This window comes from Cinclus cinclus, chromosome 13 (genome assembly GCF_963662255.1).
Source record: "Cinclus cinclus chromosome 13, bCinCin1.1, whole genome shotgun sequence".
NCBI lineage: Eukaryota > Metazoa > Chordata > Aves > Passeriformes > Cinclidae > Cinclus > Cinclus cinclus.
Window position 1 is genome coordinate 4,309,293 of NC_085058.1, and position 27,744 is coordinate 4,337,036.

Below are 27,744 nucleotides of genomic sequence, written 5' to 3' on the forward strand. Positions count from 1 at the left end.
TACAGAGAGAGTGGGGTGGGCTGGTGCCTTCAGCCATGCCCAGCTGTATCTGCACTGTGGAAAGCCCTCTACCTAATGGGAACAGCCCTCTGGGATGCATCAGTTTACCTTAATCTGCTGAAAGTGAGTCCAAAAGGGGTTTGAACAATCTGTAGCTCTCAGGCTCCAAGTCTTGCAACTCTGCTCCACCTGTGCCAAAGAGGAGCAAGCCCTGCCTAACCCTGCTTAGCAGAAATAGCTTTACCTGCATGCACTGTTACTGGACAGCTCCTCAGACGTCTGGCTCAGTGGGACAGCACAGGCAGGACTGACTTAAGAGGATTTCATCCTTTTCAGAGTCCCAGTTACTTCCTGAAGTGACTGGAAAGGGCAAGACCCCAGGGAAGTGCGCAGGAGACAACAGACAAGCAGAGCCACACAGACTAATTCCATCTATGAATGCAGAAATTCCATGCCTGGAGTGAGCAATTCCATCTCTGCATCCTGCCTGAGGATCTGTCTGTGCATTGCTCCCAGGGGCAGGTTTTCCACTAGGAGCCAAGTGAGCTCAAAGGTAAAAGCCACAGTAAGGCTGAGGATCTGCTGATACACAGTGGAACCAGTGAAGCTCCTGCCCTCTCCCTGCTCCCCAAAACCTGCTCTGCAGCAGGAGGACAAACACACCCTCTGCAAGGCTTTGTGTCCTCAGCATCAAGGAATCCCAACCACGCTGACACAGAGCCAAAGCACTTTGCTTGACTGATGCCTTTCACTTCACATATTTTGTCCCTCTTGATCTCCTGCTGTGGAAACAAGAAGGAGAAAGGATTTCTCTGTCCTTGGAAAAGGCGACACCATCCTCTTCTTCATCTGAGAAAGACCCAGGTGCTTATTAACAACCCCTGGAGACCACCTCTGTCACAGCTCCATCACAGTGTTACTCACTCATCCTCACACCCTTCCCAAGCACCTGGGACTATTTGTCCCTGCCCAGCTAGACACAAGCCTCAGGACACTTCTCCTCTCTCCCTTTATGGTTGGTCTTAAGAAGTGGTTTAAGGAGGGTTAAAAGGAAGGTAAAGAGGGAAAAGGACCTGTAGCAGCTGCGCAGGTGCTCCCATTTCCAGCACAGCTCCTCCACCTTTCTGCTCTGAGTATCTCCCTCCATCTAAGTCAATATTCACCTGGTCAGTGAGGTCATATTTCCCTTGGTTCTCATCCAATAGCCTTTCTTGCAAGAGGATTTTCAGGAGCTCCCGGGTCAGCAGCTCCATAATGTCCTCCATCAAGGCTCGCAGAGAGGGACTGAAGACCATTGGCATTGCAGGCTCCTCCGGAGTCTCCAGGTGTGGGGAGCCCGTGACGCTCTTCTTCCCCATGAAGTGACCTGCAACACCACACACGGTGTGTCTGGGGGGGACACAGGGCTCCAGCTGAGCTGTCACTCCCCAGCAGGAACCAACAAGAAGCACCAAGTGACCTAATGCCCAAAACGCATGAGTCAAGAGAAACCCAGAATTCCCAAGCCCTCACTCCACATGGGATTTTTGGAAAACTTCCCTCTCTGTTCCTGTTGACAAGATCTCTGGGGTTAGAGATGTCACCCAGGGATGCTGAACCTCACATTCCAGGGATGCCGAACCTCACACTCCAGGGATGCCGAACCTCACACTCCAGGGATGCCATACTGGTCAGCCTGCTGGAGACGTCGGACCCGCTGCACAGGGATGCAGGCGGAGGTGACTTCACGCCTACCTTGGCCTCCCCCTGCCCACGGTGGTGCTGCCAGCATCCCCCTCCCCTCGTGGGAGCGGGGGGCCCCGCACAGGCAGCCACAGGACAGCGCAGGAGGTGGCCGTGCCCTGTCCCGTCCCCGCTCCCGCCCGGTACCTGTGGCCCAGAGGTTGCCGCGGGGGTTGACCTTGATCTTGGCGGCCTGGCTGCGGTGCTCGGCTAAGTCGAGGTGGACGGCAGGTCCCAGCGCGGCTCCGCAGAGCAGCAGCAGGAGGCAGCGCAGCGCCATCGCCGCCGCGGGACCCGCGCCCGCCGCCGCCGCCGCCCGGTTATACCCGCGGGGGCGGGACCCGCTGCAGCCCGCCCGGCCCCGCCCCGGGCTGGCACGGTCCCTTCCTCCGCTCGTGCCCGTCCTGTTCCTCCGAGCGCTCGGGCGGCGCGGGAGACGGGAGCGGTGACGGACTCAGCACTGAGTCTGATCCCCGTTCCCAGATTTCTCCGTCACGGCCTGTCCGTGCTTCCACCTTCTCCGTGCTGTCTTTTGGCGCTGGAGCTCAGCCACGAACTTCATTTCCAGTTTAGCTCAAACCCGTCTCCCAGTACATGTACCTGCGCACCTGATGATCGGGATGGATAATCTGAGGATCCTGTCCTTAAGGACCTGCCAGCTCTGCCCAGCTCCTTCATTTTCCAGAGCAGCTTCCCAGAGGATCCCACTTACTGCAGAGCATGAGCACCGGAGCTCATCACTTCTCACCTTCTCCACTTTTTTTGAGATTTTGCGGACCACTATTTCCTGATTACTACGCCCAAACCTTCCGTGGATAATCGTATTCCCCAAGAGCTCCTCCTTTTCCATTAACGGGATGGAGCTGTGACCAGCCATGCCAGGGACACAGACAGTGGGGGCCTGGGACACAGACAGTGTGTGCTCAGGGCTCAAGTGAAGTGAATTCCAGGTGAAACTGGAAGCATTTGATCAGAGAGCTCCAAGGCACAGGGTTGTGCTGTTTCTTCTTGTCCTTTGCCTGCAGCCCACAGGGATTCCTCCAGGTTCTGTATTTACACAGGGATACTCTCAGGGTCTGGACCACAGTAGGTTGGGGTGAGGTCTGGTGGGATTACCAGGGTCAGACAAACTCCTGGAAGGTCCATAGTGAGGACGAGGGCATGGGGCCTGATGAAGCCAGGCACTGCTGAGCTCCCACAACACAGATGAATGACAGACTACAGGCCCAGGGCTGAGCTCCAGCGCTTCTGGGTCCATGTGGATAGAGGGAAGTCCCGGGTGAGATCCATGAAAGCTAATTAGTGTCCTAAAGGCCCTGACAGCTTCTGCTGGATTTACAATTCCATAACTTTGCAAGGAAGTGCTGGTTTGTGGAGATGAGATGACCCAGTTCTCCTGGGAAATGGCAGAGGGAATTCATTAACAATGCCCTTCTCAGCATGTGCTACTGTTCAGGAGAACAGGGATGGAGGTGACATGTTCCCCTTCAGCAGCAGAGGACTGCAAACTCAACTCTAAGTTTACAGGAAGAAAAAACCATTTCCAAAGTGTTCCTGTGTTACCAGGCATCCTCCCAAACTGTGTTAAGTGTCCCCTTGGGTGGCCAGATCAGCATGGGCTCCCTTACTCTCCCAGAGATGTGCCACAGTGATGGACAAGGTCTTCTCCTCCCTCACCTATCAGGTGTGACACCTCTGCCAGCCTTGTGTCCAGGTGTGCTGGAGGTCCTGGACTCAAAAGGGGATCTCGTTCTGCTCTCTCACCATGCTCCTTCCCTGTGTACAGCAGGAGAATGGCTGAACAGAAAGTGCTCGGCTTGCCACTCAAGGAGGTGACGCTTTAAGGGCCCACAGGGTACATTAATGCAGTGCTCACCCCAGATGTGGCATTTACAGCACTGCAGCTCCAACTCTCACATTCACATCATGGCAGCTTTGTCTCCCCCACTAAATCAGCAGAGAGAGGAGACCTGAGGCCCCTGGTCCCAGTGGTGGTGGTGGCTGGGACCACTGCTTGGGCTCTGGTGTCCCCTCCCAGTACCCACATGCCAGTGCTACATCTGAACAGACAGAAAGACCCCTGTACCTTCACTATTTCCTCTCTCAGTCCGTGTCCCTCCCCCAGTGTCCTGCACTGCCATTGCACTGACAAAACACAGCTTGAAATGGATGGGTATCATCCCAAGCATTTTCTTCAAAACGGTTCTGAATTTAGTCATGGTCAAAGTGATGGAAATTTGGGTGTCTGGAGAAGGTGGGGGATGTAGGAAGGGCAGGAGGAGGAGGAGGAGGAGGATGTGAGGTCTAGAGAAGGCGCTGGATGTGCAGGAAGATCCTGGTGCTGCCCAGCACTGGCACAGCTGAGTCTAGCTTCTCCTTACCCTGGGGAAGGGGTGTTTTTTGGATAGCTGAGCAGCAATTCTCCACTGTGGGGAACAGCAAGCTGAAGGGTTACCTGTAGGATTAGGGAAGATGAGGCCAGGGATGAAGTGATCCCAATTACAGAGGGCAGATAAAAGAGCCATGGGCAATTATGGCATCAACTGAAGCATGACATGGTTAAGTCCCACTCCTTCAGTGCTCCTCACAGACAGGCCCAGGGGACAAGGGATAAGCAGTGGGAAGCTGCAGGGTTTTGAAAAGGATGAAGGCTTTTGCACTGCTCTAATTAGATGTACAACCAAATGCACACAGATCTTCCTTCTTTTTCAGCTGCTGTTATCTCAGCCAAGGTGGGAGCAGAGGATCAGGTATTTTCCATCCCAGCGGCACTGCTAAGCAAGCTTGGGAAAGGCTGGGAAATCAGGGAGCTCCTGCTCTTTTGCAGTGCCACCATAAAACTTCAAAAACTGACGGAATGTCAGATTAATTGCTGAGTAGTAAGATTTGACCTCATGATGTGTGTGTGGGAGATGTGAGCCCATAACTCTGATTTCAAGTCTGTAAAGAGCACCAGAACAGCTACTCAGAGACGTGTTGGAGACTAGAAGTGGGAGCACAGTTCAGGGCAGCCAGTGGGGCTTTATTGGAAAACAACTGGTGAAAGGACCCCAAGCTCAGCACTCACTGAGCAGCAGCAGCAGCAGCAGCGCTGTGATCCAGTCAGGGCTCCAGGAATTCCTGCCTCCACAGCAGCCTTGGTAAATACCAACCCCAGACACCAACAGAGACACCAGTTTTTTTCTGGATTTTCCAGTCTTCATAAAGAAGTTGTGGAAAATAACTGGTACCCAGGACCTGCTTGGGAAGGGCACCAGGACCTGAGCTGCAGAACCTGGTCACCAGCCTGGTGGGGTTTGTGGTAGATTTTCTGCATCTCCCGTTTTCCCACTTTGGTGGGTCAGAGCAAGACACCCAGCCTGGAGCCTGCTGAGACTTGCAGCATTCCAGGTAGGAATTGACACTGCAGTGCTTCTCTGCCACTTGCTCTCCAGCTCAGCAGAGATTCACCTTCCCAGCAGCTACCAGCCACCGAAGAAATCTTCCCAGCTTATGTATCAAAAAAAAAAGCTTTAGAAATTCTACTTTATAAATCAGTTTTGCTAGCAGAGGTCAGCACACCAACTTCCACAGGTGATGCAGGAGATGGGGCTGTTGGCAGGCCCGAAGTGACTCCTTGGAAAACGGCAAGCTGCCGATGGTTACGTCCTCGAGGCAGAGGAGGGATTGCACAGAGCTCCCCCTCCACTCTCTGTAGGATTTACCCTCCGGGGCTGGGTAAGAGGAGCCCTGCATAGCCCTACACCCTCCAGGAATGTCCCTTCCCACCCAAAACAAGTCAAAGCTCCAGGTATCTTCAGCTTCCCCAGATGCTTGCAGCCAGAAGAAGCAGGGGTTGTTTTGTTCTGTTTTCCCTCAGCAATCGATACACACAGTTTACTCTGGATGGCTGCTGACCACAGAACTGACATTTTCACAGCACAATCTGTAACAACCCCGAGGTTTCAGATAGTAACACTTAACTTGGAACCCGTTGTTTTATAAATAGAGTTAAAATTGGTTTTTCTCCCTATGCACCATTTTGTATTTATGTACATTTAAATTTAATCTTTTTTATTACCCAGCCTCTTCCCTCTTCCCTTCTGTTCTTTACCTTTTAGCAAACAATTTCAGGATCTCGCCTCCTGTTCCAGGGCTGCTTCCTTCAGGAGCCTTTGCTGAGGGACCTTGACGAATACCTTTGGGAAATCCAGGTGGATGATCCCTGTGGGTTCACCTTGCCCATAAACCTCCAAATTCCTTCAACAAGTTCCAAGTCTACTCTTAGGGTGTTCTGTTCCTTACCAAACTCCTGTCCAAGTAGGGATGAGATGAGCAATAACAGACCTGTGAAACAGGCACTAGTAGCAAATCCTCTAAATGCACCTGGAGATGAAGCAGGATTTCACCAGATAAAGAAAGGAAATCACAACTAAGGAAAATAAATGGATGCAAAAACTGCACAGCCAAAAGGACCTCACTAACAAATGTAACAGACCAACCTGAAAATACCCTGGTTCAAGGCCTTTAAAGCAAGGTCCATCTTGTTTTTTTCTCTGCTTTGCATCCAGGTCTGGCGTCCTCAGCACAGGAAAGACATGGACCAGCTGGAGCAAGTCCAGATATGGCCACAGAGATGCTCTGAGGACTACAGCACCTCTGCTCTGGCAGAGCTGGGAGTATTCACCTGGAGAAGGATCCAGGGAGACCTTAAAGTTCCTGCCAGTGCCTAAAGGGGCTCCAAAAGAGCTGGAGAGGGACTTCAAACAAGGTCCTGGAGTGACAAGGGGAAATAACTTCCCACTGCCAGAGGATAGAGTTAGATAGGATATTGGGAAGATACTCTTCCCCTGAGGTTGGTGAGGCACTGGTACAGGTTGCCCACAGCAGCTGTGGCTGCCCCATCCCAGGAAATGTCCAAGGCCAGGCTGGACATGGCTTGGAGCAACTAGGTCTAATGGAAGGTGTCCCTGCCTACAGCAGAAGTGGGACTGGCTGGGTCTTAATGTCCCCTCCAGCCCCAGTCATTCTGAGATTCCGTGCTTCAGTACCTTTGGCACTGATTCTGGACCCCAGAGAGAGGTAGCCAGGCTGGCAAGGGAGAGAGAGACTCCATGCTGTGGAGTTCACACTTCCCAGGCCCTGCAAATATCCACCTGGGCAGGCCAATATGTACTCAAACTGATGGCTCTAATAAAAAGCAAATACAAAGAGCAAAGGCCTCAAATGCCCCTATTTGTCACCTTCACAGAGCTCCTGGTGCTAATAAAACTTTTAGCAGCAGTTAGGTTTCTTCAGCCTCCTCTTCACCATTTTTCCAAAGCCAGGTCCTGACACATGCCTGAGGGTATATTTTGATGCATTTTTCTCTTGTTTACAAAGATTAAATCCCTCGGTTACATCCATTCGTCCACAGGCAATAGCTGTTTTTTATAAAAGATAAAATTTGAAATCTTACACATCTTGTTTTCAACTCATTTTCAATTTTCATTTAAGCTGTAAATGAGTTGTGGTTTTCCCTAAGGTCTCCCTTTCACTCCACACTGCTGGAACATATACAAATAACTGCTCTGCAAGAAGACTTAGGGAAGAAAATCGTGTTTTCTTCCAGGCAAATCCATGCCCAGCTCAGAAGTGTCCCAGCCAGAATTATATAGCAGAAATCCAACATCCCAGTTTGAATTAATCAAGATTCAGAGAAGTTAATTTCCTCCATATTATTTTTCCTTCAGGTCTGTTGCTATGGGGAAAGGGGAGATTTAAAAACAAAGGTGATACCAAGACATTCAGCAGAGAGAGATGCAGGAAGAATTTTTGAATTGTTAAACAGAAAGAGCACAAATAGTCAAAAGATGAGGAGCAGAAGGAGCAAGAGACTGAGAGCATCTGCTCCATCCTGGATCACAGAGGTTCTGAATCACAAAAGGTGAATTTCTAGTCCATCCCTATTTAGATTATTCTTCTCTGTGAAGATGTTTATTTCCCCTGAGGTGTAGGAAACTCTGCTAGATAGGCATTCACAGGACCTGCTAGAACTGAACAAGTGTATGAATTTCCCCATGAGCTGGAGTAGGTTTAATAGACAATGTGCTCAGCTAGCATGCCACCACGTACAGCCAAGTCCTGCTCCATGGAGAACCAGGATTATGTGTGATGGAGCTGATGGTTTTTTACAGAAACTGAGGGATAAGCAGGGTAAGCAAATGTAAAGAGGGATTCTCACAGCTGGGCAGACTAGGAAACCACAGCAAAGCCACCCAAGTAGGGCAAAGTAGAGCAACCAAAGCAGATTTCTCAGGGAAGTCCCTGTGTACCATAGGAATCCAACATGCTCGGGCTGGTAGATCTACTCCAGCAGAGACCTGTGACTCCTGACAGGTGATAATCTGGGTGCAGATGACAAAGGGACAGAAGTGTTACGAGGCTGGGAAAAGGAAGAAGGGGGAGGAGGCTGGCTCAAAGCATAGTGTGGGTGCTGTTTCTCTTCTCCCAGCGATGAGAGAGTCAGATAAGTCACCCACCACACGTCAACTCCCACCCTGAGCTGCTGACACTGTGGAAACAGATAGGCTGGGCCCTTCTGGCATCACCCCAGTGCACCTTCCTAGAGAATGGAACCAGGACATTCCTCATCTGATTCAGCCATTGAGTCACTAGGACCGTGCGGGTCATACAAACAGCTGCTTTGCACTGCCCCTGCTCTGGCACAGGAGCCATCCCCAAGGGATGTGCTCTAAGCACCTCCTCTCTTCCTTCTCTCCTCCTCTGTCTCCTCTATTTCTGGCTGACTTTTGGGCCATCCGGGGATCTGCATGTTTTGTTTGCATTGTGCATTTCTCCAGTGGAGAGTGGTCTTCATGCATGGACCAGGTTTCTTCTTGAAGATGCTCCTTGGAAAAAAATACAGTTGATCTGTTCTGATTTTATGGGCACAAAAATCACCATGAAATCACCCAAACTCATTAAAGACAGTGGGGAACTGATCATCTGACAAAACCTGAGCCCTGTGAACCCCTTCAAAGCAATAAGCAGCAACAGATCTGGATGAACCACAGTGATGCTCATTGCTATTCAACCAAAAACCATGCATTAAAGCATCATAAATACACAAAAACAGCCTCTGTCTCACAGAACTCCAGCTTGCAGCACATCACCCACCCCTCACAGCTCACTTCCCAACCATCATGCTCTTGCTTATGCATTTAGCTTTGATACAAAAAAAAAAAAAAAAATATCACCCACTAGAATTCCAGCAGCCATCAGACACAGCCCAGCATGGCTTTGCTTCATGAAACAGCTCCTGCTCATGAAGGAAATCTGTGCCCTGAGCTGCGGATGTGACTGAACTGTAATTAAGTACTGGAATTGCTACCAGAAAACCTGCTCTGTTTGGCTGTAACCAACCACAACAGAGACAGGAGCAATCAGCCCTGGCAGACTTTTCCCTTCATCTTTTTCTCCTTTATAAACCAGACCTTTCAACACCCACATACTTTACAAGCAAATCCCATTCCTGTGGTGACACAAAGGTCTCCATCCATTTCCAAAGCCTCCAGTATCACCGACTGCTGGAGCTGCCCAAACAGTTTCACCTTTAAAAAAAAGTAACATAAAACTGAAATAAAACACAAACACATCAAGTTCTACCACAAACCATCCTGGCTTTGTGGGAGCTCAGAATTGCTCCCAAACACCTCAGCATCAGCACCCAGCCAGCCAGAGATCCTGCTCACTCTGTGCCTTTTCTGCTCAGCAAAACAGAATAAATTTAGTGGGCATGGAACCAGCAACAACTCGGTGTCATCCTGCCCCCATATCCCCAGTTTCCAGCCTATGAAGGCTCATCCCCAATATTCCCTCATCTCACTGTGGCAGGAAAGGTGCTGCTGGAAGGCAGGTGATGTGAGAGGCCACACATAAGGTGGTGGGTGTTGGAGCTGTGATGGGGTTGACTGCTGAATTTTCACCCTAATTAGAGTTTACTCCCCATTTCACAACTGCAGGTACAGAACCACATTCTCAGCTGCACAGAGCTGAAAACAGGCAGAAGAGGGGCTGCAGAAATGCATTCTCAAATGCCACATGGCAGCCCCTAGTTTAGGACAATTGTTCCTGTTCAAGCACCTGCAAACCCTGGACAGAAGCCTCCGAAGCTGGGCTGCAACAGGGGCTCCAGCCACCCCAACCACCCTGCATTTTTAAGCACTTCCTGTTCCAATTCCTTCACACAGCAACAGGCAAGATCAGGGCTCATCCTGCTGCAAGAGCTCACGTTGGTCCTGTGTCCCCCAGCCCAGGGACTCCTGACATCAGCTGCCACCCTCTGGACACATCATCCTGCCAAAGAACTGCATGCTCAGCAGTTTGAGAGCTAAACCTTGCTTTATAATCCTTTGTGGTTTAGCCCTTTTTTCGTTAAATTAACTCAGTGACGGGAACACAACTGCTTTCACACACTCAGAATTCTGGAGAAGATCTGAAAGGGAGAGGACTTGGAGAGCAGCAGCAGCACTTCCAGCAAGTGCTTATGGGGGAAGTGTTGATTAGCAGCTTTCAGACAAGCTCAACTCAGCCCTTTGTGTGAGCCCAAGTCTAAAACTCATTTGTGCACAAAAGTTGTTTAGGCTTAAGGCAAAGCAGAGACAGACTCAGGCTCCACGTGAGCTGCAAAGGCAGAAATGCCTCAGGAAGGTGCTCTACACTGATAGCAGCTCTCAAAGATTGTCTGCTCTCTGTGCTGCCTGGGTTTGACTTTTGACAGAATATCCCATCCTTAACTCAAGAATTACAAAGAACCTTTATCCACATTCTCCTCTCAAGGGGAGAGGCAAGAGATACAGATTTTACTACCATTTTTATTATGAAGTTATCATTACTCAGAGCCACAGGCCTGAGGCTCAGTGCTGGGGGTTGGACCTGTTCATACTCTTTCAGTGCCTTTACAGGTGATGTTTGCTTTATCTTACATAGGGAACAAAGCACCTGGTAACATCAAAACCAGCAAAATGGCACAGTTCACCTCCAGAGATGGGAGAGGCCTGAAAAACCCAATGAGAGACATATGCAAGGAACTGCAAACAGCCATAAACTTCCCAGTGGATTTTTTTCCATGCTCTTCCTGACTGGTTTTGCTTTATACAAGCTGTGTGTGTAGCTGCAGTGGCCATCTGCAATGATTCCTGTTGCTCTGGAATCCTGGAGCAGTCATAGAGAAGAGCTGAAAAACTGAAACATCGCTGCCTTGCACCTCTTCCCTGGGCTCTTTGTGACAACATCTCCACCAGCAGGATCACAAGCCTGAATGACAAGCTCAGAAAAAACAGCTGCTGCACATGGTGACAAGTAGGTATTTTATTTCCTACCCCAGGGCAGTCTGTAGCTTTCAGGTGAGCTGTGAGATGTGGCCAGTTCACAGGACGATTGAAACCCTTTTCCAAAACTAAGCAATTTTTATTATTGCACCGTGCTAAATCATCCCTGTCAAAGAGCTGAGTGTATTTCCTATCTCAATCCTTCTATTACCTAGTGCCACAATGCACAAAGTAACCCTTTGCCATCTTCTCCCCAAACACTTTGAAGTGTTTAGGCAGATTATTTCAGTGCGATTTACAGAAACACAGAAATATTGAATGATCAACAGCTCAAGACAGGTTATTCTCCAAAAAGAGGTGACAGGAGCAGCTGCTACTGCTCTATGAAGAGAGAACAAGTTAGATGGTAGCTCTAGGAGTGTAACAGCCTAACAGCAAAGCCCTGGTGTCCCCCAGAACCTGGGCAAGGAGGCTGCTCTCTTTAGGGCAATAACAAAAAACGTGGTAAGAGGCAAAATCTTTATTCCAGTTCTGAATTGGAAAAAAAATGTCGTGGCAACAACTCACCGTTGGACAGTTCAGTAAGCACAAGGGAGGGGGCACCTGGCCCAGCCAGGTACAGACTGAAGACACGGTCCCAGAGGCACTTGGAGAGGAAGCTCAGCTTCAAAGTACAAGCACTAAACACTTTGGCTCAAATTTTTAATATAAAAATTCACTAAAAAGGCTAAAATGTGACAAACCATTTGAAATACTGTGACAAACATTCACCCTCACGCAGTAAAAAACAAAACAAACCCAAACTGGCAAGAAGCTTTGAAATGCATGCTTTCTTCTTTCTCCTGGCACATTGGACCATCAGCTACTTATCTAGAAAATCCATGGCACCTTCATGTCGTAGTTCAGTGCAAGGGACTACTCTCGATGGACCAGCACAAATAAACCCAGTAAAAAGAGGACTGCATACTGGAAGACAGAGCAGAGGAGACACAAGAGTGCACACTGGTATCTACAGCAGCAAATGTGCAGGGCACAGGGTTCTGCCTGTGCTCTCGTGAAGGAATTACAGCTGGGGTGGAAAAAGCAGGCAGGAAATAGAAGAGCTCTTACCTTAAATTTTGGATAATCGTTCATTAAGATAGTCACTATTCCAATATAGGGCACAAATCTACAAGAATAAAGGTTTTCTTAAAACAAACACTATTCCAGGGTGCAGAGGGAGTGTCACTCAAGCACCCCGAGGGCTGCAGTCAATGGGCTGGTGACTTCTTCTTCCCTTTGGCAGTGGGGCTGAGTGACAACCAGCCCCAGTGTGTGTTACAGCCTATGCCTGGTGCAGATATCACTTTCCTGCAAATACTGAGCCTCCCAGGACGAATGTGATGACAATTCTGATCAAGTCTGAGCCCACACTACCCTTACATCTGTGTCCATCCAGCATCAACATCCAGGATGCAGCTCACAACTTGATGCCTTTGCTTAAGCCAAACTAAGAACTGAACTTTCCACACTCTCAGGCAGGTTACAAAACCCAGCAGGGATAGCTCAACACGACGGGGGATTTACCAGATGGCTTTTGGGGACAGCAGTGTGAAAAGCCCCATCATTTTCAACTGCACTTACCCTCTTGCTCGTCCTACTACATCCTTCTTCTCCAGCCAATGCTGCCCCTGTTTGTAGAGCCCTCTGTCATCCACAGCATTGTTGTCTCCCTTTGTCAGAAATTTGATGTCTCCATTTTGCCTGGTAAAGACAAGGCAGGTAAGGCAGGACAGAAACCTGTTAAAAACTGTTCTACAACAAGCATGGAGAGACCAACACAAGGGTACTAGAAGCAACCATGTCCTACAATTCAAGAGGGTAAAAGAGGGAAACTCTGTCAAATGCAGCAGAAAGCAGATGGTTTGGAAAAAACTGTCATGGGAAGAATGAATTCTGGCCCCAGCCAAGCTTTCCAGCAGAGTTTCAGAACAGAACCAGCAGGACAAGCCATTTCTAGTGCAGGTGCAGGTATTGCCTCTTGGCTTTTGACCCATCTTGTGTTGATGCTTCTCTTGCTTCACACAAATGTTGGATTCTGGTCTCCCTGCCACCACACGAAAGGAGAGGTTGGGATTGAAGCTCTACTCAGCAGCGGGCAGAAGCAAGCTGAAACTTAGAACTGATTAGGAAAGGGGGACAGAAAAAAAACCAAATAATACCATGTTGACACTGCATGAACTCACGATGTGCCTACATCTGGAATGCTCTGGGCAGTGCTGAGCCCCCCAGACCCTTTTCTGCAATGGAGAGAAGAAGTGGCAAAGGTTGAAAAATGGTTAACGGTTAAAGGTCTTAAACCACTTCCATACAAGAAACTACAGACCAGCCTGGAAAAGACAGAACTGATGGGAGACATAACATAGTCCACCACAAATGACAGCAACAATCAAATAGCTTTTAACTGTCTCTTCCAATGCAAGAGCCAGAGGGTACCAAAAGGAGCTCAGAAGCAATGGGTCAAAACCAGGCAGAGAAGGTGGTATGCAGAAACAGCCACAGCACAAACGAAACCGTGTCTCTCTGCAAGGTATTTTGCCTTGCAAAAAATTAAACTGGCTCAAAAACTGACCTGATACTCCACATAAAAGAGGAAATTAGGCTATTCAAAGAACTAGGACTTTGTGCTTGAAACTATAACCTGCAGAAAGCAGGAAAATTATCACTACATACTCTGTCAAATCTTCAATTAATCCTGAGATGAATTAGCTTGTCAGAAATGGGTTCACAGAGCAGATTAATCTTTCCTTTGACTGGGGAATAGCTTTATAGATTGTTTCTCATCCATTCCTGTTCAGATGCTGGACAGCAGCCCAAACAGTGGCACTACTCAGGGATTTGTCACTGTCACCTTCCTGTGGCACGTGCAGGCAGGTGCTGAGAAGGAGCGTCCTCAGTGCTTGAATCTCAGCTCTCACAGAAATGACAGATGGAATGCAGAAAAGCAAAGCAGGCAGTTCTTTGGAGCTCAGGCTGTTTTCATCATGCCTGAACACCCACAGGAGAAGCTTAAAAAGGAAGGGAAAAAACCCATAGCTTTCTCCAAAGCACATCTGGCTTGTTGTGTGGGAACAACAAACACTCTGGGAGCTTAGAGACACTGTCTGGGAAAAGATAAAGATCCCCAAAGGTGCTGATAATGTCGTTTAGGTCTGAAGAGTGGTGGTGCAGGAGTGCAGCACCTTACTGTGAGCAGAGTCAAGGCTCTGTCACAACATGGCGTGAAAAGCCCATGGTGAACTTCTCTGCTGTCTGAAGTGAGTGTATACTGGTCTGGCTACCCTGCTCCAAAACCACTAAGTAAATTTTGACTGCAGACTCTGTGTTAGTAACAAAGAACAAATTCAATTTTGGGCTGAAACAATAAGAAAAGGCCAGGAAGTAACAGACATTTTCTCACTGACACAACATTGATGTGAATCTGGGCCCCGAGTTGCCCCAAAATCATAGAGAACACCATTTCTGTTTCCCTACATTTTGACAATCCTGTCAGCTTCTTTCTAAAGAGACTTTTCACTTCCAAACTGGCACTAGAAAATTATTCTTTAAGTAGTGAAAGAAGCAACTGACACCCAAATCCTGCCTCCAGCTCCCAGGTTCAGGTCGCAGTATAGGTTTTTCAATTTATCTCTCCTAATAAAAAGATTACGTTTATGTTTGGTTGTTTCAGTTAAATGAAACCTAAAATACTGCACAATGGTTTCACCTTCCCAGAATTGGCACTATGGCCCTTTTATATTTAAACAAAAAATAGTGCTGGACACCCAAATATCGAGAGATAGACCCAGGCAAAAAAGCAAGATGGGCAACACCTGGAGAGAAAATGCTGCACAGAACAGGAAGGAACTTGAAAGAGTTCCCACAACATCACAAAAAATGCTCATGCAACATTAGGTCAAATTCGGCCCATAAATTGACCTTATTTTTAAATCAGTGCTATCAAAGAACAGCACTCTGAAAACTGACGTTATTCAAAGTTCAAGATACAGAAAAAATCTGAACAAAAAATGTGCTTTGCCTACTGTGAGAAGCATTGTTTTGTTATCTCAGAGTCGGGATTCTAGCTGCATATTTATGTGCACAAGGCTGGTGATCCTCGAGTAGGACCAGACAACTGGTCTGGATATTACAAGAGCTTTGGGAAAGGGACCCTCTCCATCCCATCAACATGTCAACTAGAGGAATCCTCAGATGCCACCCAATACAGCTCCAGCTCACACCAGAAAATGTTTACTCAGCAGAAACAGATGCTGGGATCCCAACCAGCTGTTGCCTCTCAGAGGTGCCTTGAAGAATCAATGATTCAGTTCAAGATTCAGTTTTCACTCAAACAACTCACACGGTTGGCTTCTATCCCCACAGACTAGCCAGGAGAGGCCACAGTTCCATCCAGCAGAGCAGGAAAGCTCATGACTGCAGTGGAAGCCTTGGTTGGAAAACTAAGCCCTGTTCAGCCATGAAACCAATGCCTGTTCCATTCCTGCAGACACACAACCTCCCCAGTGCTGAGTGAACAGTACACAAAGACTCTGAGGATAACAACACAACTTACTAGAGAGATTAAAGACCCTGAGTCTGCATGACAGCAAAGACCAGGACTATAGAGACAAGCTCTAAAATAACACATGCTACACACAAAATACCTTTCTGGCACAGCTCAGCCCCACTAACAAGAATCACTTCACACACAAATGAAGCCATGCTACAGCAGACAGCACAGCAGCTCGGGACAGAGAGGATGGCACAGGAGACAGTAAGTGGTGTCAACATTCCAGTGCCTAAAGGGGCTCCAAGAGAGATGGAACTTCAAACAAGGGTCCTAAACAGGACAGGGGCAAGGGTTAGATGGGATATAAGGATTAAATTCTTCCTTGTGATGGTGGTAAGGCCCTGGCACTGGCTGCCTAGAGAAGGTGGGGCTGCCCCTGGATCCCTGGAAGTGTTCAAGGCCAGACTGGACAGGGCTTGGAGCACCCTGGGGTAGAGTTAGGTGTCCTTGCCCATGGCAGGGGGTGGGTGAAATGAGGGACTTTAAGGTCCCTTCCAACCGTGACAATTCCATGATTCTACAGTTTGGAGTGTCCAGAGCACTGGCATAGGCTCTCAGCTTGTGCCTTCTGCTGGATGATCTTTACAAGTAAACCAAGTAGGACAGATTTTGTCTGTCTGAAACTTCTGTGTTACTTCCTACAGCACCTGGATATTTATGATTATGACATCCCACCCACTTAGTTACCCAAGCAGATGAAGAATATCAGATAGGGAAACATCAGCAGTAGAACCCCTAGATTCCTAACATACTTCTCATGGATTTTCAGGACACGGTGGACTATAGGAATTTCCCTTCCTTCTATCCTAAAGACAACTATCTCTCCCACTCTGATTGGATCTTCAATCCGGTTCGTGAGGAACAGGAGATCTCCTCTGTGGAAAGCAGGCTCCATACTCCCACTGAAAAAGAGGAGAGAAACAACTGAACAATATTTAAACACTCAGTACCAGGTTTTGGAGTTCACGGCCCATTAAGAAAAATCTCACAAGAACCTCATGAGAAAGAAAAGCTGTGGATACCCCATTCCTGGAAGTATTCAAGATGAGGCTGAAACCTTGATGAAGAGCTTCTGAGAAAGCCACCTTAGAGACTGGGCAACTGTGTAACCTCCACTGCAACCAGGTTTTCAATCATCAGTTTACCAGTAGTTTGGATATGTTGGGAAAAGAGCATTGCCAGTACCTGGTGTTACAAGCACATCCAAAGAGAAAAGCTTTTTTTAATAGCAAAAAGCTGATGACAAACACTATCTTTTGATTTCTGAGCTCACCGTTGGCAGGGCAATGCTGGCAGCTCTGTAATGATGGGATGCTTTTTTTTTTTTAATTCATTTTTTAGAGACAGAGAGATTATCCTCAGGAACAAAGCACTGAAAGCATCAGGCTCTTGCATTCCCATCTGAAACAGACAAAGGGACTTGCCAAAAATTTCTTACTGTGATTCATTACCACGTCTCAAGTTATTTTTCTTCTGTCTTGTAAATGCCAATTGTTACCAAATACTTATCCTTCCTAATTCCACATAAAAAAATGCAAGACAAAACAATGAACTTTAAGTACCGCGTGCATTTGTGTTTTGTATTTTATCTTTACAGAGCACAGCAGATGCAGTTCAGAACAGCAGGTCACATCACTGTGACCTGTCTTACTCACTGGGAGGAGCAGTGGAAAACATCTGTCCTGTACTTCACATCAGGAGGGAGTTCTGGTAAGCAGCACTTGGTTATGGCATTACAGCATTTCTACATCATGAACGTTGACGCAGAAACACAGAGAAAAGGGCAATGGGGCCACAGAGCAGGTGCAGGATCCATACCAGCATCCAATGGCAGCCCAGGGTATTTGTCCCAGGCAGCAGAAAGGTGGGAGCAACACTGGTGGTACCCACTGCAGGGCACTACTGTAAGGACAATGCATGACACCCAAAACATACAGTGACAGTGAGAACCCTTAAGCTCAGGACCACCTCTGTAACAGACATTCACTGATGTGTTGGATGGGTTGGAAGGGACCTTAAAGATCGTCCCATTCCACTCCCTTCCATGGGCAGGGATATCTTCCACCAGGCCAGGGTGCTCCAAGCCCTGTTCAACCTGGCCTGGAACATTTCCAGGAATGGGACAGCCACAGCTTCTCTAGGCAGTCTGTGCCCGGGCTTCGTTGCCCTCACAGGGAAATATTTCTTCACACTGCCCTCTGGCAGTAGGAAACGGGACACCTCATTGTCCCGTCACTACCTGCCCGGGTAAAAAGTCCCTCTCCCTCTTTTATACCAGCCCTCTACCAGCCGGCTGACAGAGCGAGGTTAAGATGCTCTTTTTACCCACTCCCTCTTCCCTCACTATTGCTGAGCCTGGATTTTTAAGGAGTTTCTCGCCCGCTTGGGCCGTGGCAAGAGCCTCTGTCTGAGCCATCCCTGTGGGGATCCCCCTCGGAGGGCCTGGCGATTCCCCAGCCCGGTGAAACCACCTGGGAGTTTAAACCCCCGCATCCCGGGACTGACCTCAGTACCACCACGATAGGACTCTCGCTGCCCGTCACCACCATAAGCCCTTTCCAGATCATGAGGGCGGACGACACGATCATGCCGAAGTTCAACACCTGGTAGTATAGCTGGGGAGGAAGGGGGTCGGTCAGGCCCCGCCACCAGCGCACGGCAAGGCGGACCGGCCCTGCCCGCCCACTCGCCTTTCCCCCCTCCCTCCGGCCCCCTGGTCCCTCCGGCACCTGCCGCTTGTTCATGCGCCGCACATCGTCCAGAAAGTCCAGCGACAGCATCATCATCATCGCCGCCGCCGCCGCCCGCGCGACCCCGCTTCCGCTTCCGCCTGGGCGGTTACGTCACTGCCGCTTCCGCCCCGCGCGCGCCGGCGAGGAGGCCCCGGAGCACTCGTCCGCTGCTCACAGGAGCCCGAGAGGGCACCCCACGAACCCGGCACCCGCATCCAGCTCAACACCCCTCCGACGTACACCCACACACACCCCCTCCAACCAACACCCCGCAATCGACAAAACACCCATCCAACTGAAACATCGCATCCAAGCCATGCCCCGCTCAATCAAAAGCTGTCCAACCAGTGCCCAATTCCATCCGTGCCTCTTCCGATCAGTCCCATCCAGTCAACACCCACTGAACCAAACCCCTAATCAACCAACACCTGACACCCCTTACACTTCACACCCCATTCACCAACGTCTCATCTCACCCACAGCCCCATGACTTCCCACCCAACTAACCCTGACATGCTACACCCAATCAACACCCCGCATCCAACCTTTACTCATCCAACCAACACACCATCCAACATCCAGACAGCTCCAATGCGAGACCAGATGGTGATGAGCCCAAGCAAGGAGATAAATAGTTCTTAAATTATTTAAACATTGTCAGAGTAAACAATAACAAGCGGAGTTCTGGCTCAACAGAATGAAAAAAAATAATAGTATAGAAGGTAACTGTATTACACAAAGCATGGGTGTGACAAGGAATGAGGGAGGAAAGAGAGAGTCAATGTGACTACATGGAAAAGAAACATCTCCTAAAGGATGGGTAATGCCGAGCTGCAGAAGGAGAGGAGTTATGGAGCTACTGATGGAGTGCCAGCCCCTGCTGTGCTGTAGGATGGTGGCTCCCACTGGTTCCAACACCTCTGTGAGCTGTGCTCTGCTCCTCTCCCCTCAAAATGAGCTGTCAGGGAGCCCTGGCACTTGGGATACATTGGGAGCTCTGGAATAGCTTCATTCCAGTTGACCCCACTGATGGGATGGGGGATGTTATCCCCTTCTGGCGATGGTGCCAATCTGAGCTCCCCACTGGGATGAACCACTGAGCACTGGGCCTGGCACCACCCACCCCAGGATGGCTTCCATCAGTGCAACTCCACAAATGGCCAACATGTCCCAGGCCCTCCTAAACACTGTACTCACCAGGGAGGACTGGGGCTACAAAATCCTCTTTCAAGGATGATTCAGGTCCAAGACATTTCATTAAACTGCGTTTTGGAAAAGAATGTTGTTATTTGGGCAACTGAAGAATAATCAGCACAACTTACAGCTCGAACCCATCCCATGTAACACAGATCCCAGATCGGCCAGCAAGGTCCTGACAAACACGGTTGGCTGAGCCAGTGTTATGAGTTAAAATGAGTAACACAATGGCAGGATGGGGAGAGAAAAAAGAAGCCATAAATAGAAGGAGAAAGAAAGGGAGATTGGGAAGGCAAGGCTGGGGCTCTGGGCAGAGGCTGAGGTGGTGCACACTCAAAGGAGGAGAGCTTGTCTGAAGGAAACTGCAGCTGAAAAGTGCTCCTGGATCCTCAGGAGCTGGCCAAGTCCCACTGAGGACTCTGGCTCTGCTTTCCCTTTTCACCTCTCTGGGCTGGCAGGGAGTTAGCGCTTAGGATGCAATGGCAGGGTTGGTTTTGTTTTTTTCTGCTTTAAATTTCCCTTACAAATAGGAGTTAACGGAAAGCAACATCCATCCCAAGAAATCAACAGAATATTTCAAAGATCTGCTCCATCCCCACCCTGTATTTTGAGTAGAAACCCTCCAACAAAAAAAAACCCAATCAACCAAAAGGGCTTTTTTTTTTGCTTTTAAGTCTTAAGAGACTTTGAATGATTGTTCTGTGAGGTGCTGTTGGGGCCTTCTGTGCCACACATCTGACTGTGCTCACAAAGAGCTGAGTCACTTTTGCACTCTTTGCATTTGTTGTCCTCTTCCACTGTAGTGTACAACTCGCCATTGTAGTCCTCATGTCCATTCTTACCCATCTCTGTTTGTAACTTCTGCCTTTCATCTTCCTCCTCCTCCTCCTCCTCCTCCTCTTCTTGCTCCTCATCCTCCTCATCTTTGACTTTATGAACAATGAAAAGGTGTCTGTTCAGAGAGATGTGAGAGGTGTAGCATAGGCCACAGAATAAGCACTGGAAGGTGGAGCTGTCGGTCTTGTGCCGAGGTATGTGTTCCTGGAACTCAGTCCGGACGTCCGTCGCAAAGCTGCACTTAGCACATTTCCAAGGGGCTTTCAGTTTTTTGGTTGGTGGCACATCCAAACCCGCAGTGCTCTCTGCCTGACCCAGCTCATCCAGAGCCATCCTCTTTGGAGATTTTGCCTTAAAAAAATAGGATTAAAAAGTTACTTTATAATTTGAACCGACGGAAGAGTAAGTGCTAAAATCCACATGCATGTCTCAAGAAGATGCCTGAGGGTGAAGTGATGCCTAGGGATTCCTGGGGCATTCCCTTCCCTACCTGTACCAAACACCTCACCCAGCAGGATTTCAACTGCTGCTTTGTGATGTGAGATGGGAAAGCTAGGAGAGACTGGCTGGGCAGAAACATGATGGGGAAACAGTTTAGAATCAAGGAATCATGAAATGGTATGGGTTAGAAGGGACTTTAAAGCTCATCCAGTTCCACCCCCTGCCATAGGCAGGGACATCTCCCACTAGACCAGGATGCTCCAAGCCCTGTCCAGCCTGGTGTTGGACACTTCCAGAAATGGGGCAGCCATAACCTCTCCGGGTAAAAATTTGTTTTGGTGTAGGAACAACTCAGACTATGGTGTGGGAAGGAGGAGCCCATTGAAGTGGGCCAGCTGAGGGACACAGGGATGGTCATTAGCCCAGACAACACTTTACAGATTTAACTCTGAACATTCTCCCCTCCACTCAGATTTTGTCTTAGTGTCATCTCTCAGTAACTCCTCCCCTCTATCTTAGGATCCTGGAGCTTCTTCTCCACTGAGAATGACTTGCTTAAATATGTCCCTGCAGTGATATGCAAAATGTGTATTTTTAAAATAAATGGAGCAAAGAAGCCCAAGCAGACAACCCTCCACTCCAAACCAACCCAAAACAAAATCAGTAGAACAGTTACATTTGCTATACAAAATTACACATGCCTACTTAAGAAAAATGCAGTTCTCAGAGGTAATGGATCTAGCAAGTATTTTAAAACAGAAAATAAATCTTTTAAAACTAGCAGAAAAAGTAAGGGAGAAAGAAGAAAAATATGGCATGCTCATGAGTGGGGTACCAGGCGAAAACAAGGGTAATAAAAAGCTTAAATTACAAAGCAGACTGAATAAATGCCAGTAAAACACAGCAAGAAAATCTTGAGAAATGCAAGATGCAAATTCATGTTGTCCTGGTGCTGGTGCAGCCCAGCTGCGCTCACACTGCTGACCCTACCAGAGGGAACCAAAATGGATGAAACTGAGTGAGGGAAGGAAGTCTACCCTATGGCTGGGAGGGTTTGACTGGCACAAGGCCACAGCTTGATGTAGCACCCCAAATTAACAGCTACTCGCCAAGTACATTTAATTGCACATTTAATTTTCCATAAAAAGAGGTATCAGTTACTTCTGCTCTGTCTCTCACTGGAGCTTTCCCTTTGGCCATCTGGGATAAGTCTGGGTTTTTGATGCCGTGCATGAGGCTGATGTGGTTCTCCAGCATGAATGGTTGAGGAAATGTCTGATTTTCATCTGTACAGTACCTTGGAAATAAAAAAAGGAAGACGATTTATTAGAGGATATGCTATTTGTATTGTGCTAAATAGGTGTCATTGGAGACAGACTCCAAAGAGTAATTAACCATTAGATTACCAAAATACACACTTAAAGCATAATTTTAGTAATAATACATTACCCTTAGAGAAATCTGGAACAGTTTGGAGTTTGCCACAGTACTCATGAATAAGAGTAAGGCATGTCCTCTTAACAGTGCTAAATAAATATAGGGACTATTGGGGATCAGGCATCCTGTGACAAGTGCCAAAGAGGATAAATTATCAGGACGTAAAACATATGGGAGAACAGCAAAGATGGACTCTCAGAGTTCTCTGAGATGAGAGAACTACAGAGAGAGAGCTGGTGACTCATGGGACACCTAGGAGAGCTGTGGCACAACCCAGTCCTGCACCCAGCACTCCCAAGCACCAAGGAGAGCCAGCATTACATCTACCAGACTGTACCACAGCACAGTGGTAACAGTTAAAATTCCCACCAAACGGATGAAATTCCGACTTTTATACCAACAGTCTAGGCAGAAACACTCACGAACATGTCACTTATACATAACTCTTCATGTTCAAACCTGGCAGGACTCCAGAGCTGCTACAGAGCTGGCTGACATCTCAAAAAAGAATGGTGAAGGGGATGTGTCATCTGTACCTTCACTCCTGGATGACTGAGATCTCCTGGACTAAGTGCCAGGCCCTGCAGACATAAACCAGGCATCCAGAAGTGCAGAGAGCTGTTAGCAGTTGAGAAATTGAGAAAGCCAAAATTGAGTGTCTGTGCTGTTCTGGTGCTTGCCAGCACAACATCGTGAAGGTCCGTCAGCTACACATGGACCTGAGCAAGTACAAGTGACACCAGAGTCCCATGAAATGCCCTAATTGTATCTCAGACAGGCAGCATGGGATTAAGGGCAACAGAGGGGAGCTGAAGTGTTTCTGGGTAACAAAGACAGAAAAAGAAAAAATCATCTAAAAAGACAGAAAAAGAAAAAATCATCTAAAAAGACAGAAGATGATTCCTACTGATCTTACCGTAACTAGAGGGAAATTAAATAACAGTCAGCAATGATGTGAAAATGCAGACATGCTCACTGAATACTTCTGGGTTTTAACAGGAATTGCTCAGAGGATAAATCAATATTTAATGATGATAGAATTTTTCTTCTTTGTGGAGGAAAGCTGAGAAGTTATTAAGTGGCATTTATCAAAAATAAATGTTGAAAATCAAGTGTTTCAGACACTTTGTACTTAAGACTTGAAAAAGAAGAGTAAGATCTTATAACAATAACCAAGTAAATTGTGAAAGAAAATACACAATACATCCCAATATTTTGCAATTTGCCCTAATTTAGAATTCTTTTCACGTGAGCAGGGAAAGATGCTTGCCTAGCCTGAATTACTCCAGTGACAAGCATGGCAGGAGGGTGTTCAAGTAAGTCCTTCATTACTGATTTCTCCCTACAAATTTATCCAAAGCCAGAGACGTAAGCCAGGCAGGGGGAGAAAGGGGAAATCACAGCTGGGAATGTTAGAAGCCAGAAGAAGGTCACCTACAAGCAAGCATGCTGGAGTCACAAAAATGGTCAGTGATCAGATCCATGACAGATTTTATTCACATTTCAAATGACAACCCAGGAGAAGAGGGTGGCATGAAGCTAAGGCATCAAAATCCCTGAAAAGAGTAACAGGTGAGAGTGATACAAAATGCCAAACAGGAAGAAGGAAAAGAGACATCAGAACCAGAAGAAACAAGGAGCAGTGGACATGTGATGCCTTACAGAGTGCTGAAAAGAGTCAAGGAGGAATTCAGAGACTGGAGGGTAAGATTTCCAGAGCAGTGCTCTACAAGCTAAGAGGGATCAAACGGAAGACAAGAGACCTCAGATCCAAACAAAGAGCAGCTCTCGGAGATGCTGGGACAGTATTTCAAGGGAGAGTGCTCTGATTTCAGTGAGTCTGCACTACAATGATTGAAGAGAGCACAACCGCTGTCCAATTAAGACTTCATCAACAGATTTTGAGAAAGAACAACTACAAGATGGAGAATTAAATGTGACCACAATTTCCTTGGACTGCTAGCTGTGTTTTCACTGCTGGCATAATCATTGCTCCTTGGGTGAACCAGTGGATCCACGGCTGTGTGTCCTAAAAAGTAACAAGGTAATGCACAGCAGGCTGGCATATCTTAGGCTGTCAGGAATTTCCACACAAATCCTTCTTCCCAGTAACATCCTATGCTCACTTTGATCCTGAAACATTCCACTTTAAAAACAACTGATCCAGAAAGAATCAGATTTACACAGATCAGGTGAGCATAGCACCCAAGACCATCACCCACAAACTTAAAGCTGAATGAAACACAATAGGAGTCGACATTTCATTTCCTGCAGAGGTTCCAAGTCAGAGGAATTACAAGAAACGGAAAGTTTAGAAGTCCTGGATGAAAAAATGTCTCAGGAATGTATTCCAAGTGGTAATACCTATGCTGTATCCCTTTACTAAAAGCTGTTGTGGCTCACTAGATAGTCCAAAGAAATACAGTACTTGAGGAATGTACTTGTATTCTTCAGATGAGGTTTCAGCAGCTTGAGTGCAGTGAAGTGAAAACACACGTCAGAAATGCTGGCATTAAACCAAAATTTTAGATAAATTGGAAAAATCCCCCAACCTACATCACTGCAAACTTCTTTTCCAGCCCAAATGTGCTTTAATCCTGTTTCAAAAGGATGTCTCTGAATGAGACAGGAAGGAATTATGCACGGTCACTCAGCATACAACTTTCTCTGCAGCAGTTACAGAGGTAGATTCATAGGCACTAGGCTTTGTCCTGAATTGAGATTGTATGCACAGTTGAGTATGTTGACCAGCAATGATTTTTATTCACCACTACTTCCATAACTTGTCTGAAGTCTCCAGATCCATTTTCCAACTTTGAGGTGTGACTTCCCAAGCAATTCTAGCAAGATTAATTGCTCTATTGCCCTGCAGCCTGTGCAGTCAGATCTGCCCTTCTAAAGCAGTGGCAAGATCTGGATCATTTATTAGAATTTTACATACATTTTCCACCCAAGGAGAAGCCACAAGAGTGATGCATGACCACACCAACCACAAAGCAGTGAAAGACTGGCCCAGTATTTTACTGGCTGTTTCACAATGATGCAAAACATAAATCTCATTTATCACCTGCAGATATCAATTCACACCTTCCCTTACGTTTCCAAAAGACATTCTCTGCACGGTCCAAAGCAAGGTCTTATTTTAACCACTAAGTGTTTAACATATTCTTCTCCTCACTTTCCTTCAGGAACTTACAGTCTGGAGTAGACAGGAGCAGCAGACATGAGTTATTACAACTTCCAAACTTGAAGGATTAGACTGCTGCTGAAAAGCAGTTTGCAAAGTGGTGTTGGGTACGTACCAGCAAGTGTAGACTTTCTTTGCTGTGTCGTGGTTATTGCGGATGTGTCTGCGCAGGCTGTTGGAGGCATTGAACGAGCGCTCGCACTGGCGACAGGGGAATCTCTTCATGGACTGGTAGAAAAAGAGAAACAGCTTTCAACAGCAGGGACATGGAAAGTACTGACTGGAATTCTAATTCCATGCTTTTCACCTGGACATTACCACTCAGATGCAAAAAAATCCCATACATATATGTAATTCTGCTGATAGTGATGACTGAGATTTTGAGATCGCACTTAGATGCAGCCTAACAGCTCGATAATACAAGCACTGATCTTATAAAACCAGGACTACTTAAAGCACATGCTTGATTTTATTGATGTTTTTAATAGGAATTACATATATACTTCTCCTGTGGGTTCATTTCACTTCTGGACCCCATGCAGAATTCACTCAGTGGAAGGTCTGTTCAGCCCCAGAAGGCAGCAGGACCCCAGTTAAGTACAAGTTCACTTACCCTTCTCACTCCTCGTAATTCAGCACAGGGCAAGATGCTAAAAAGCATCACACAGGCCCTTCTGTAATACATGTATGATATCCACATCCCCTTAAGAAAGTCTGTTCCATAACCAGCCTCCTCCAAAATTTTCCTACAGCCCTTTATATAACCTGCATGCACATTCCAGTTAAAATCTTCATAGACTTGTTTAATGAAATATTTGGCCAATTTCCTACTTCTGTGACATTCAAATGGGAAAATCCAGCACTCAGCCTGTACTCATCTTCTTCTCTTGAAGTGAGGACATCATCAAGTGGGACAACCCAGCCCTCCTCAAATCAAGCTAGAAGGACTCAAACACCATGATCCAGATTCCCATTCATGGCTGGGTGACTCAGGCTATCAAATAAGAAGCCCTGATGCCAAAGTACTGAGAAATCTGGCTGCATACAGCATCTTGGCCCAGGTTCTGCCAGTGACAAGGCTTTAGCTTGACAAAAGTAGGTCAAGGCAACGCAAGGCTTGAACTGGATGAAACACAGAAAAAAAATGAGATTTGCAGTTCTTGTAATGACGGCCCTGCAACGAGGCCTGGAATGCAGGAGACTGGTATTCTTCCCTGGTTTCCTAGCTCAAGTATTTCATCCAAGTCCTTACCCTTCCATGATTTCTCTTCATGTGGGACACATAGGTTTCCCGATCAGGGATCCACTGTGAACATTCCCTGCAAGTCCAACCAGTTCTTCTCAGTCTGGACTTGGATTCAGGATTATGTCCTTCCATCCTCATCTCTTTCCTTGTCAGAGGAGAGGGGGAAGTCCCATTGGCTACCAAAAGCTCCTTTGGTGAGGTATGAACCTGGTTCCTTGAAGCCTTCTCAGACATCTGCTGAAATTTTGAGAGCTCTTCGGGATTACGAGGGACTCCATGAACACCCTGTAAAACAGTAATAGTGGAAAAGCACATAACATTTACATGTAATTCACAGTTCACACCTTTATTTATAAATAAATACCATTTACTATTTAAATACATAATTTAAATCCCCACTGGCCAAACAATGTGTTGTCTTGCTCCTGTAGGTTTCCCCATTTCTCCTAGGAGCTGCTGCAGTGCTTCCCTGACAAGAGATCTTCCCAAGAAACATGAAGCTTCTGTTTCCTGCACGACAACAGCCACTCCTTGGTGCTGCCTGCTTAGCATTTTGGATGAGCCCTGGGAACTCTGGCTAAGCAGGGAAGATGCGATGGAAGAAAAATTTCAATTGTCATTATTTCAAGAACCTAAGCACTAAAAAAACAGAGCTTTGGTAAGCTCTGAATGAAATGTTTGCTGGTATCTGGGGCTCCAAAGCTACTTCATCTTTGGGATGAAGTAAGGGATTCCCAAGGGATGGGAAGAGAAAATGTTGAGTTTCTCCAAGTCTATTTCCTTCAGTTCCACTCCATCTATTGATATTTTTACATTTTTCATGGTTCAAAATTTTGCTCCTGACATACAAAATGAAGCAGCAAGCCAGGAACCAGCTTTATAAGGAATATGGCTTTATGCTCTTTGTTATTCAACAGGCCAAAATCCAAAAGTCCCCTTGAAAATTATTTTAACAAAGGAAATTGAACATAAAGAAAAGAATCTAAAAATGAAGAGCTGTGGGAAAGCAAAAGCAAGAAAAACAGCAACATACCAAAGAAACCTCAAGAAATTCCCCCAGGAACAAC

General features: G+C 47.2%; 3 protein-coding genes across 7 annotated transcripts in view; all 3 read right to left on the reverse strand.

Moving 5' to 3' along the window:
• Window positions 1-240: 240 nt before the first annotated feature.
• On the reverse strand, window positions 241-2,002 carry NMB (neuromedin B). The gene is made up of 4 exons (XM_062501481.1): window positions 1,870-2,002; window positions 1,164-1,366; window position 937; window positions 241-311 (listed from the first exon to the last, which is right to left on the reverse strand). The coding sequence occupies exons 1-4, from the start codon at window positions 2,000-2,002 to the stop codon at window positions 241-243; spliced, it is 408 nt and encodes a 135-aa protein (XP_062357465.1).
• Window positions 2,003-11,517: 9,515 nt separating this feature from the next.
• Window positions 11,518-18,592, reverse strand: SEC11A (SEC11 homolog A, signal peptidase complex subunit). 5 transcript variants are annotated; one of them, XM_062501362.1, is made up of 6 exons: window positions 18,330-18,592; window positions 18,106-18,215; window positions 16,353-16,502; window positions 12,636-12,755; window positions 12,123-12,180; window positions 11,518-11,978 (listed from the first exon to the last, which is right to left on the reverse strand). In XM_062501362.1, the coding sequence occupies exons 1-6, from the start codon at window positions 18,387-18,389 to the stop codon at window positions 11,928-11,930; spliced, it is 549 nt and encodes a 182-aa protein (XP_062357346.1). In that variant the 5' UTR covers window positions 18,390-18,592; the 3' UTR covers window positions 11,518-11,927. The 5 variants fall into 5 exon arrangements, with proteins under 5 accessions (XP_062357346.1, XP_062357349.1, XP_062357348.1 ...); XM_062501365.1 differs by lacking the exon at window positions 16,353-16,502; XM_062501364.1 differs by lacking the exon at window positions 12,636-12,755.
• A 344-nt stretch (window positions 18,593-18,936) lies between these two features.
• Window positions 18,937-27,744, reverse strand: part of ZNF592 (zinc finger protein 592) — a 38,492-nt gene continuing 29,684 nt past the window's right edge. Inside the window, exons 5-8 of the mRNA XM_062501316.1 lie at window positions 26,684-26,962; window positions 25,547-25,659; window positions 21,969-22,104; window positions 18,937-20,717 (exon numbers count right to left, since the gene is read on the reverse strand). Coding sequence (XP_062357300.1) covers window positions 20,199-20,717; window positions 21,969-22,104; window positions 25,547-25,659; window positions 26,684-26,962 — 1,047 coding nt within the window. The 3' untranslated portion in view covers window positions 18,937-20,198. The remainder of the gene's footprint in view (window positions 20,718-21,968; window positions 22,105-25,546; window positions 25,660-26,683; window positions 26,963-27,744) is intronic.